At 46.0% G+C, this 12,359-nt stretch overlaps 1 protein-coding gene across 2 annotated transcripts in view; it reads left to right on the top strand.

Moving 5' to 3' along the window:
• LOC119450406 (proteasomal ubiquitin receptor ADRM1-B) overlaps positions 1 to 3,995 on the top strand; it is a 30,761-nt gene extending 26,766 nt beyond the window's left edge. For both annotated transcript variants that reach the window (XM_037713842.2, XM_037713843.2), the window contains exons 8-9: positions 1,288 to 1,390; positions 3,719 to 3,995. In XM_037713842.2, coding sequence (XP_037569770.1) covers positions 1,288 to 1,390; positions 3,719 to 3,822 — 207 coding nt within the window. In that variant the 3' untranslated portion in view covers positions 3,823 to 3,995. The remainder of the gene's footprint in view (positions 1 to 1,287; positions 1,391 to 3,718) is intronic.
• The last annotated feature ends 8,364 nt before the right edge of the window (positions 3,996 to 12,359 follow it).

Here is a 12,359-nt window from a genome sequence, read left to right as displayed (position 1 = left end):
CATACTGGCTGGTATGCCAGGTGACTGGTATACAAGCAACCTGGTGGCTGGGCATCTACCACCAGCGACTGACACGTAGAAAAAGAATACATGGCCCCTTGCTTCTTATCTAGGGGGTACTCTGTGCAATAGCATTTGAACGTTTCACATCTATCTCTGCCTGTGAAGCTGATCTCAGTCTCTGTTTTAACTTCATTCTTGTAATTTGCCAACGGTTTTACTTTCCTGCCCTTTATGATCTCTCTTTGCCCTTACCTCTGGTTTCACTTTTTAAAATGTAAGACAAGCAGCTTGTGATAGTTTACCATCATTTAGGCTTTAACATTCACACAAGGAAACTGTCCAACTTGCTCACATGGCAGGCCTTGAAGTAATGTTTGCTGCAGATCTGTGTTGTGCTTACTCATTTCCTCACGCAATATTTTATTTGTTCGAAAGTGCTGTGGGGTTTGTTTAGCGTAGGTGCTGCTTTTGTAACAGCTGTGCCGTTTATTGCTTGTAGAAAAACTGCTACGTCTGAAATTTCGAACAACAGAAAGCTGAGCGAGTTCAACAGAAAGCTGAACATGGTAATTCTAGAAGATACCACCGCCCTTGGCTTATCATTCCTGGGCTGTATTCTTATTTGCTTTATGCCGAGCAATGAGCCGACTGCTTCAACTTTGCATCATCTCTGGGCCTATACAGTTGACTTCCATTAATTCGACCCTGACGGCACCGACAAAATCGATAGAATCAGCCTGTGGGTTGAAATAAACAAGCAAGATGCACAAAAAATGCCAAGACACACTGCCCAAACTAACCGGAGTCGAATTAACGGAAGTCTACTGTAGTTACCTTCCCCAACTAGTATGAAGATCACCATAAAGCATCTTGCAACACTAGGGTGAGCTCACAGAGGCAGTACAGTTTTGAGATACTGGTATGTTTCATCCGTGCAAGCATCAACTCCTACCTGTGCTTAGAAGTCCTGCAATTTTTCTTGCTGCCATTTCTAACTTCGGTGTAAACCTGAGCAAGGGCCCCTAACTTCCTGCGAGTGTCATCTAAGTGTGGGGTGAGGGTTGAATGCCTGCTCTGAATTTTTTTATAAAGTTGCCAGTTGTAGCTCTGCTTCATTGTAGCAACTGGGAGCTCTCTGTTGTGCGGAAAGGCATGAGCTGTCTTATCGCGCATCAGCAAATGGCATTTGCAAGGTGCCTTTCTCTCTGTGCTGTTGCCTCATCATCATGACCAGTCAAATACTGTGCCAAGCTGAACGTGTGAATCTTCTTGACCTCCACACAGGCACTGAGCATGTTCAGCACAGCGCTGCAGTCTGGGCAGCTGGGGCCCCTGATGCAGCAGTTTGGCATGGACGACAGTGTTGTTGCGGCTGCAAACTCTGGAGGTGAGCTTGCCACCATAGTGTGTGTTTTCAGTCGCAGTGACGTTGTGGTGCACGTTTCAAGTGCCTTTTTCTGTGTCCCATTGTGTTTTGTAATCTAGTGTAGAAAGTGTGTACAACAGCTGCTGGAAGGGTCGGCTGCATTATTTATTTGTTGCAGTTACCCTGTTGGCTCTGAGGGCATTTTAGAGGAGAGTGGGTTGTACAGAAAAAATGGGACCGACAGTCACACGTGACCTGAGGTTGTTGTAACACTTTCTGTGCTCCTCTCAGTGGTCCTATGCCTGCTTTGGGCATTTATAGTATACCGTATTTATTCGAATCTAGGCCGATAGTTTTTTTCAAATAATCACATACGAAACTCTAGGGTCGGCTTAGATTCGAGGATTTTAAAAAACGCGCTAGTTTTTAACTGAAACTGATAAATATGGTGCATAGTTAGCGCTATCTAGAAAGTCAGTATCGCAGCCGCTACTAGCCGCGCCAGTAGCCAGCTGAAGTACACGAGCGACGTCGCCATTTTGACCTGCGTCGTATCGGTAGTATCGGTATGGTGCAGCATCGGCGCGCGGTGTGGCGTTATCGTAATGGCACCAAATGGGCGATGCCACTATAGTGCCGCTTTCTAAACGAATACTGTATTTACTCGAATCTAACGCGCACTTTCAACACGACCCTAAATCTGTGTCGGCATTTCAAAAAGGCCGCCTCGCACGCGCGTCGTGCCTAGCTACTGTAGCATGCGGAAGCTTCCTCCGTGTGCTGCAGTACACGTGCTTAGGCAATAGTCTACCGTCTGTCTTCACGTTCTCAGCGTCTGCTCTATCTATCAGCATGAAGTACCGAGTTCATCATGATGCCGCATTTAAAAGGAAAGTGATCATCTGTGCGGAGACGGACGAAAATCGGGCCGCATCACGGGCGTTCGGAGAATCCGAAATTTGCGAGCGGGACTGGCGATAACAGAAGGAGAGGATTTTCGCCAGCAAAGCAATGCGGAACGGTTTCAGTGGACCGAAGCAGGACGTAATCTGCGACGATCCACTCCGGCGATACGATCAGGCTTGGCCCTATCTTGAAAGCAATCTGCGACTGGTAAAGTCCGCCGCGCGCCGTGTTTTCGCCGTGTTGAAGCGAGAGGCATGCTAGCACGAAGGCGCGCTTCGTCTCCAGCGTTTTGACAGTTCGTTTCCGCGGTCAACGAGCGAGGTGTGTTCATGTTTGCTTGAGCGCGTGTGACACCGTGCTTGTTAATAGCGGTCTACTAATTTGCTACCGCACTCGATGCATCGCCTTTCGGGCGAAACTGCGACTTTTTTTATTAATCGCAACATCAGTGCATCGGGAGGAAATCTATTTTTCCAAATTTTTCCTCACGGAAAACGGGCGCGCGTTACAATCGAGGAAGCGTGAGAATCGAGTCAATACTGTAGTTGTGCTAGCCGTATATAGAGGCATCCTCAAACGTTCAAGCTGGGCGGAACTTCGGCATCGGTCTGTCGTTGGAGGGGGCCACGGGAGATGGTTTTTGCGTGCGCCGCAACGTGCGCTCCTTCCAAAAATGCAGCATCTCTAATGCGCTGGATGGTACTGAATATAGCGCACTGTTTGAAGATGTCAGCAGTAAGGAAGATAGCGACGAGGCTAGCAGCGATGGTGACATAGAATGAGCTCGGCATGTTCAAATTTAATAAATGCTGTTTCATTTTGCGAATGCTGTCCTCGCTTTGTCGTTCGGCCTACATTCGAGGTAAGTTTTTTTTTTTTTTTTTCGGACTACGAACTTTTGGGGGGTAGGCTTAGAATCGGAGTCGGCCTAGATTCGAGTAAATACGGTAGTTAGACTTCACTTAGTATAGTTAGACTTCACTTTAACAAACTGGCATCCGGTACACAAATAGCTTAGATATGTATGATATTCGTTAGATTTACTTCATTATATCTATGTTTGTTATGTCGAGGTACAACTTACTGTCGTTTCGCTCTTAGAAAAAAGCATGGTATGAAGGGCAGATGCATCATCTACTGCTGTGCTCACTTCATTTGAACTAAGAGTTTCGGGCGAACTGATATTTCCCAAAGAACAGCAAGTGGACAAGGTAAGATGGTTGATGAATTGTATTTTTATGGTGAGTGCTGAAAATAGTTGCCCTCTGATTAAAAGTAGCGATGCGGGACAAAATGTGAGCACCGGAGATGTTATGGCATCTGTCGCTGCTTTCTTTTCTTTGCGAATATCTGAAGCGCCTTTATTCTTACGAGCTTCATTGTGTGCAAATGCAAGCCTAGTTTCTGTGCTCAGGTACAATATTTATTCCGTGTGCATTTCAGACATGGCTCAATTCGTGAAAGCCCTGCAGGCATCGAAGGGTGCAAAGGACACGAAGTCCCCGAAGAAGGACGAGAACATCGACGAAGACATGGGGCTCGACTGAACCTTCCGCGAAGTGTTTGCTCACCGCTACTTTTCAGGTCACCACTGATGGGACACAGTAGCCAACCTTTGCAAACCATCACTTCTTTCCCTCCGTGCTGTTTTTCCATCAGACATTTGTGTAAAAGTGCTTTACAAATAAAGCAAAAAAATAAATTATGTTAACATTCAGGGCTTTATGGAAGCTTGCTCTGTTGGCGGTTCAGGAGCAAATCTCCATGAGAATTGCTGAAACAGTCAAACTCCCCACATTTTCAACAAAAAAAGCAAGCTTAAAGGAACTCAAAGCAAGCTTAAAAGACGTCCTGCCTGCCTCGTCTTTGTCCATGTGGGTTAGCGCAGTTAAAGTATACCATGCATGTCAACCAACTAGCCTACCCGCCGTGGTTGCTCAGTGGCTATGGTGTTGGGCTGCTGAGCATGAGGTCGCGGGTTCGAATCCCGGACACGGTAGGCCGCATTTCGATGGGGGAGAAATGCGAAAACACCCGTGTATTTGGATTTAGGTGCACATTAATTAACCCCAGATGGTCCAAATTTCCGCAGTCCCCCACTATGGCGTGCCTCATAATCAAATCGTGGTTTTGGCACGTAAAACCCCATAATTCATTCAATTCAACCAACTAGCCCAACTTGAAGCTCTACTTAAAGGAATTGGCAACCAATTTTCAAGTACTACTACATTTTTTTTTGTGATGGAAAATATGTTATCTGCAGTACTTACACTCGCATCAATTCATTCGGGAAATGTCTGAAAATTTTTAAGGTGTAACTTTTTGATCTGCAAAATATTTTCTGCTTACTGTGTATGGGTGCCAGCAACAGTGATAACTGATATCGATGGTGAAGGCATGCCACAGAAATGTGCAGGTTAGGGGGCAGAATGGCTGCTTTATTAAACGCTGTGATTGCGGCCATAAAAATAGCCGCAACAACTTTTTATTAATGTATAAATGTCATGGATGTTTTTCTGTTTCGCAAAACATCCTGCTGGTGAAATAAAAGTGCTCGAAAACATGGCAGCCATGACGTGTTTCCGCATGTGCGATTTTGTTGCATCATGTAGAGAGCAAAAGCTTTGCCTTCGAGATCTGTTTACATTACTGAGAGGGGGAGGAGGGGCAACTGCGGCGATACTACAGTGTACTAAAGTAGGCATACTGCGCTCACTGCGCGCAGCGGCAACCGGGAGAGGTGAAGCTGCCAATGTCAACGACGGGTGCTTTCACTATGGCTCACCAGTCGTCAGCGACCGTCGAGACCAATGTAGCGTTGTACCCAGCCGTTCCCCCGTTCTACCCCGTTCCATGGATGGATGGATGGATGAGGCTGAACCCTTTACATTGGGCGGTGGCATACGCCACCTAGCCATGACTATTAACATATTTTGTACTTTGTGGTGGGTGAAATTTCACCCCTGCCTTGATTTTAGCCACCAATCAGATAACCTCCATGTGGTTATTTCTACCCGCTTAAAGTATATTTTGCCTTCACTGTCCCTAAACCCCAATGCTCTGAAAAAATCAGCCCCATTGCTTTGCACTGTAGGGTTAAGCCCTTTACAGAAAAGTATGAGGTGTTCAGCCGTTCCCTCTTCTCCACACGCACCGCACAACGTGTCTATACCTTGGTACTTGACTCGGTACATCTTGGTCTGTAATACTCCCGTCCTGGCTTCAAACAACAAAGAGCTTCCCCTAGAATTATCATAGATATTTTCTTTCGCAATTTCTTGCTTGAAAGTTCTGTATGTTCCCAGTGCTGATTTCGTCTGCATCCCTGTTTTCCACAAACCCCTCTCTGTTTCTTTAACCTTTTTCTTAACCGCTGTTTCCTGGTTTGCACCCCTCCTGCAGTCCAAATATTTGATTTACAATTTTCTGGTAAGCTTCCTCCATTTTGTGTCAACATTCCTCATGTACAAGTAACTGAAAACTCTCCTTGCCCACCGCTTTTCTGCCATTTCTCTCAATTGCTCAAATTCTATCTTGCTGCTGGCTTCCCTGCCCTCAAATGACGTCCGTCCCATGTCACCCTGTACCCCCTGATTTGGTGTATTTCCGTGTGCTCCCAGAGCAAACCTACCTACCCCTCGCTGCTTAACTTCCAACCTTGCTCGAACCTCTGATCTCATGCACAGGACCGCATTGCCGAAAGTCAAACTAGGGACCATCACCCCTTTCCAAATCCCACTCACCACTTCGTGCCTATTGTAATTCTGCAGTGCCCTATTTTTCATCACAGCTGCATTTCTGCTACCTTTAGCTGTTACATAGTTTTCATGTTCCGTTAGGTACTCAGCCCCATTGTTTATCCACACTCCAAGATATTTGTACTTATCCACCACCTCCAGCGTAACCTCCTGTATCCTATGCTCGCTGCCCAGATTATCATTAAAAATTATGACTGCCGATTTTTCTTTACTAAACTTCAAACCTAAGCTATCCCCCTCTTTACCACAGATGTCCATTAATCTCTGCAAGTCTTCCTTGCTGTCAGCCATAAGTACAATGTCATCCGCGTACATCAGTCCTGGTAATGACTGTTTAATCCATTCTCCTTGCTTGAAAAAGGAAAGGTTGAAGCCAAGTCCGCTCCTCTCTAATTTTTTCTCTAATCCTTGTAAATACAGCATGAACAACAGAGGTGACAGAGGGCACCCCTGCCTAAGCCCCTGCTGTATCTCTATAGGCCCAGATACCTTGTTTTTCCATTTTATGAGCACCTTGTTACTTTTATAGATATCTTTTAAAAGATTACTAACTCCATCTTCCACATCTAGAGTGCCCAGTAGATTACACTGTCATAGGCTCCCTTGATATCCAGAAATGCGAGCCATAGGGGCCTGTGTTCCTTTTCTGCTATTTCAATACACTGTGTCAATGAGAACAGATTATCTTCTAACCTTCTTTGCTTCCGGAACTCATCTTGTAGTTCCCCCAGCACCTCCTCACTCCCCACCCATGACTGCAGTCTGTCCTTTATATTCTGCATCACTGCCCTGTAAACCACTGACGTCACTGTTATGGGACGGTAGTTGTTTATGTCGGCTTTGTCCCCCTTTCCCTTATATATCATGCTCATCCTGCTCAGTCTCCACCCGTCGGGGGCATTACCGTCCATTATCATTTTGCTCACTGCCTCTCTTAATGCTTTCTTAGATTTTGGGCCCAATGTCTTTATTAAAATAATTGGGATGCCATCAGGACCTGTCGACGTGCTACTAGGAACCCTCTTCTCTGCCCTTTCCCACTCGCTTTGTGCAAGTGGGACTCGGTGGGCCACTGCACTAACTAGTCTATCCTCACCTGATTGAGCACATGCTATGTTTCAGTTCTTTAAGTTTTTCTGTCATCATTGTTCTTATATGTTCCATTGCCTCATCTCCTTCTAGCGAACACCTTGAGCTGTAACTATAAACCTCTGCTCTAGGCTAGTCTTATTACTCAAGGAGTTGAGATGTTTCCAAAATTTCTTCAGCTGCTTTTCTATCCTTTTTGTTTACTTCTGACAACCATTGGGTCCCCTTTCTTCTAATCTTCTCATTGATCAAATGGGACGCTTCCCTTCTACAGTTTAAGTTATTCCATTTTCTGCCTACATCAGCTTCTGGTTCACCCCTCCGCTTTGAATATCTGTGTTACTAAGTGGTTCATTTGGAAAAGGAAAGGTTGGCGCTATCTTCTGCAGCCCTTGAGGGAGCACGGCTCAGCGCTCCTGGATGCTTTCTGACGTTTCTCTATGGCCTTCTTGCATTCGCAAGCGGCGCCACCACGCGGTTCCGTTTCGAAGGTGACATCGGCGGCATCAAGCGGCCGGCGCCACTGAGCCCACTACCCCTATTCTAGTACACTGTAGCGATGCTTCATGAATGAATGGCTCCACATCCTTGCCTGCAGGCAGTGTCACTTTTCGATAAAGCTATTTGCATGTTGCAAAGAAATAGGTAAATAGACATTTTCAATATTAGGAAATAAACATATTTGTGAATTTATAGATATAGCAATTGAAACGAACTGAGGCTTATACATTTATTTAGAATTGGCCACAATTTTCAAGGCCTAATGACACATTTCACCGTAGAAAGTTGCCCTGCGTCATTTTTGCGCGAGTTTCAGTGTCAATATAAAAATTAATCCTGTATTAAAGGGAGAAAATTGTGCTTGTTCTTGTCATTGCAAGTAACGATCTTTCCATTGGCACAGTGATCTCGAGTTAGGTGTTTAATGTTGACTTGAAACATGGACGAGTACAAAACTGAGCCAATTGGTATGTCGGACGAAGCTAAAAGCGCGAAGCGTGCAAGCTTTCGCACGAAATGTGCTCCATTTATGGGTCACATCTTTCTCCTCCTATTTGTTGGTAAAAAAATATTCAATTCTGGAATTTTACGTGCCATAACCGCAATCCGATTATGAGGCAAGCTGTAGTGGGGGGACTCTGGATTGCTTTAATTAATTAATCCAGGGGCTACAAATCTATTTTGTCCACCTGGCGTTATTTAATATGCACCTAAATCTAAGTACATGAATGTCCTTGCATTTCGTTCGCATTGAAATGTGGCCAGAAGTCGAACCTGAGACCTTGTGTATATCAGCACAACACGATAGCAGGTATTTATAATCGAGGAAGGCGTGGTTGACTGCATAGGCGGAAAGTTTCAATTCTTCCGAGGACGGGGTGCGCTCGGACCCCGGAGCTAAATGGCTGCATACGGCGTGGCCGCGCGGGCCCTATCTTGCATGCGAACTGCATGAGTGCAGAATCTAGGTGCGCGGAGGGCTCAAAACAGTGCTGCGCCATTTGCGCCACGCTGCGCCAATCCGCTCTTCCTGCGCCATCCTGCTCCAGAACGCATTGCGCGAAACTGCTCCTAAGCGGTGCCTCCATGTCCAACATGCCCGATAATTCGGACGGCTTCGCGGCACCACCACGTATCCCATAGAGAATAAGAACGTCTCAAATTTCGCACGCAAGAACACTTCGCCGTCCGATTTTCTGGACTTAGTGCACTGACCGCAGGTCCGAAACGGCATTAATCGAACGGCGGCGCTGGCATCGAGGCACCCTAGCGCTGTCGCACGCAGATCCGCAGGCAGCCGTAGCCACCTCTGCGGCAACGCTAAGCCTAGCTGCTTCGACGTTCGCTATTAAGCTTGTTGCCGTTCGGTGCCGGGCTTTTCATTGAAATGATTCGCCGCTGTCAGCAATGGCACCGACTCTGCCTTTGTAATCCTCGCGATTGGCTTCGCAGCTCGGAAAGTACGACGCGTTGTATAGTGCCGGTTTCCAAAAGTCAGCTTCGCCTCAATACAGTAGTGTTACGCGGTGAAGCATACGCAAAGTATTGCGGTGAAGCATAACAAAAGTGGGAAGGGGCAATTGTCGCGGGACAGTATGTATTCCTTAATTACACACGCTTGCAACCGCCGTATCCTGTCACAGTACGAGCACCGATATGCCTCGTAAGTGTGCTGGCAGGCCTTCTTTTTCGTACGTGCCTGTGGCGATTTGAGCTTTTAGCGACAGTAAAAGGCATGCATGCATTGTTTCGGACTGCCCGTTTTTTCGGACGATTTCGCGGGCTATAGGGAGTCGGAAAAATCGGACGTTGACTGTATTGCTTTCCGCCTTTTTGTTGTGATGTTTAGTTGTTAGCTGTGATGTCTTAAATGTGGGTGTAGTTTAGTGCCACAATGATCGTGGGACTCAGTAGCCAGCTGTGCATAGCCATATCTTATGTTTGCATTTTAATTTATTTTATACCTGGACGTACAATCTTCAAATTACAATATTTCTCTAGTTAATCAGATGCGTTATATTTCACTCAAATACGTATTTGTCTTGTTTAGAGAATACATTTTAAGTAAGACTTGTTCTTTAGACTGACACTTAGCTGGAATATAAAGTATGACGGACAGATCACTGTGGACACCAGTGGCGCACCGACGGGGGGGGGGGGGGGGGGGGGATTCGGAGGTTGTAACCCCCCCCCCCCCCCCCCTGAGGCCGACTTAACTCCCCCTTTTGTTCAACCCTTTTTCTTTCCTTACGCATTTGAGTGCTGCAACTAAGATGTAAGACGTGCAATCGTCTGCACACTCGCAAAAAGCCCATTTTTTGACAATTTCCCGTGAAGAAATCGAAATTAGTGCTGTTTAGACGGTATTGGCAAACTGTCAACCCCCCCCCCCCCCCCCCCCCCTGGCAGAGATCCTGGGTGCGCTACTGGTGGACACAGTGCTACTGTTGTGTGGCAGTGTACTTTTTTTCCAGTTATTTATTTATAAGGTACAAACTAGCTTTACATCCCATGCGATTTACCTGTGCTACTTTTAGAGCTGCTTTGTACTTGTTTCTTTATGCTCAAGTGCAAGTACTGGTTTTTGCTACGTATTTCATGCCTCTTATGCTCATACATTGATTTTTTGATTGAACAACTTTATTACATTGGTAGATTTTTATTCCCTTCAGTCACGGTGTACACATTTGTGCACGCGACTTATTTTTGCCATTTATGGGCAGTTATGGCAAGGAATAGACCAGAAGACTTAATCTTAAGGTAAATTAAACGTTCTGGTTACCTCAAGTGCCTTCATTTTACTTCTGAGGTAAATCTCTCGCTACCGAAAATCGCTTTGGAGAAGGCACTACGTACAGTGTCTGAGGGGAGGTGTGACGTGGGGCGTTTCTGTAGCAATTGGATAGATAGATGTAAAACTGTAGCAATTGCAAAATATTTTTTTAAAGCGAAGCTTTGTACCGCTACCAGCCAAGGGTTCTGTCGTGTCCGTGGTAATCAAAAAACGATCCCGACGAACTGCTAACAATTGCAGGTATAGCAGTATAGCTTACTTGAATTCAGGCATTCAGCGTACAACTAAGCACTCGTTTTCGCAAGAAAAACCACAAAAACAAGCTTCAAAGTGATGAGCCAACATGATGGATGATAAGGGCTGCGGGCAAACAACGGAAACAGGCTCGGCGCGGTCCGTAAGATTAGATTGCAGCTGTTGCAAAGCTTATGCAGCTGCTTGAAAGAGGGTTGACGTCATTTGAAACCCTTCCAGCCTAGTAACTGCTTCGGTTCATTTTCTAGACTACCCCACTATGGGTAGACCACGGAAAGTAAAGACGGCAGAAGAAGAGCGTGAATATAAGGCTCGGCGGAAAGAACAATATCAAGTGCGCCGCAGTCACCGTGAGGGTGGCGTAAAAAGCTTCGCTTTCCAACCACCTTCACAGGGTGGATTGGCGGGCAATTTTTTTCTTTCTAGTACAGCTTGCTACCAATAATTAACTTGTGCAGGTGATTAGTTGTTTTTTATGACGAAACGTATCATATTTGAATCGCTTTTGGCAGCATTCCATTCGTATTCGATTCGATCTCAGAAATCACTATTCGCACACTCCTATATGTTGTCCGCTGACAATAACCGTCATCTTACGTGAATGCTGCAATCGCTGGTCGATGCTGTTCGCATGATTTTTACCAAGCAGTGGACAACGTTAGCGTAAAGTGCCTTACAATTAGCATTAGACGCCCTGTATCAAGTACTTGCATGCCTTCAGTAGTCATCGTGGCGTTTCGTAAACGAAAATCCTTGAACCATAGCCGTGCGCGTCGCTGGCGCAGAAAGCGACGAGAACATCCCTGCAAGACCTCAAGTCTGCAAAGCTGTGCGACCGTCTACCGACTAGCTGCACATCTTCACGCGGGCGCGCAAGTAGTGCTCTTTCTCTCCCCCTCTTTTTTTCCGTCTCTGTATCCTCTCTCTCCCAGTGCAGGGTAGCCAAACACACGTTCTTTTCTTCTTTCTTCTTCTTTCTGGGGTTTTACGTGCCAAAACCAGTTCTGATTATGAGGCACGCCGTAGTGGAGGACTCCGGATTAATTTTCACCACCTGAGGTTCGTTAACGTGCACTACAACGCAAGCACACGGGCGTTTTTGCATTTCGCCTCCATAAAAATACGGCCGCTGCGGCCGGGATTCGATGCCGCGACATCGTGCTCAGCAGCGCAACGCCTTAGCTAACTGAACCACCGCGGCGGGTAGCCAAACACACGTGCGCATGGTTAAGAGGAAGCTTTAGCACGGGGGCTCCTATTTAAATGCGTAGTAACGGAGTAATCGCTTTCCTCGACAACCGCTACACCGAATTGGACGAGGTTTATTGCATGAAAAACTTCAAATCTAGTATCTGTAACAAGCAATTTTTTATTTAGGCAATCCAAGTTTTAAGTAATATTTGTTGAAAATTGCAACATTTTGGAAAACGAAACTATAAAGTTTAGAGCTCTTACTCGGCAATGAAAAAAAAAAATCACCAGCCCTTCCCCTGTCGAGAAAATGGGGGTAAGCGAAGCTTGTCGTGTGTGTACCTGACTTAGTACTTTTCCTTCCCTTTCCTACTACTTTTCCTCCCCTTTCGTACTACTTGTACTTCCCTTTGCATCTACTTTTCCTTCCCTTTCATACAACTTTTCCTTCCGTTGCGTTGTACGATTCTCTGCTCGGCGCGGTTGTCGCTTGCGT

The sequence above is a fragment of the Dermacentor silvarum genome, chromosome 4 (assembly GCF_013339745.2).
Source record: "Dermacentor silvarum isolate Dsil-2018 chromosome 4, BIME_Dsil_1.4, whole genome shotgun sequence".
Taxonomy (NCBI): domain Eukaryota; kingdom Metazoa; phylum Arthropoda; class Arachnida; order Ixodida; family Ixodidae; genus Dermacentor; species Dermacentor silvarum.
The sequence above is the reverse complement of the archived record's forward strand: the minus strand, read 5'-3'. Positions and strand labels throughout refer to the sequence as shown.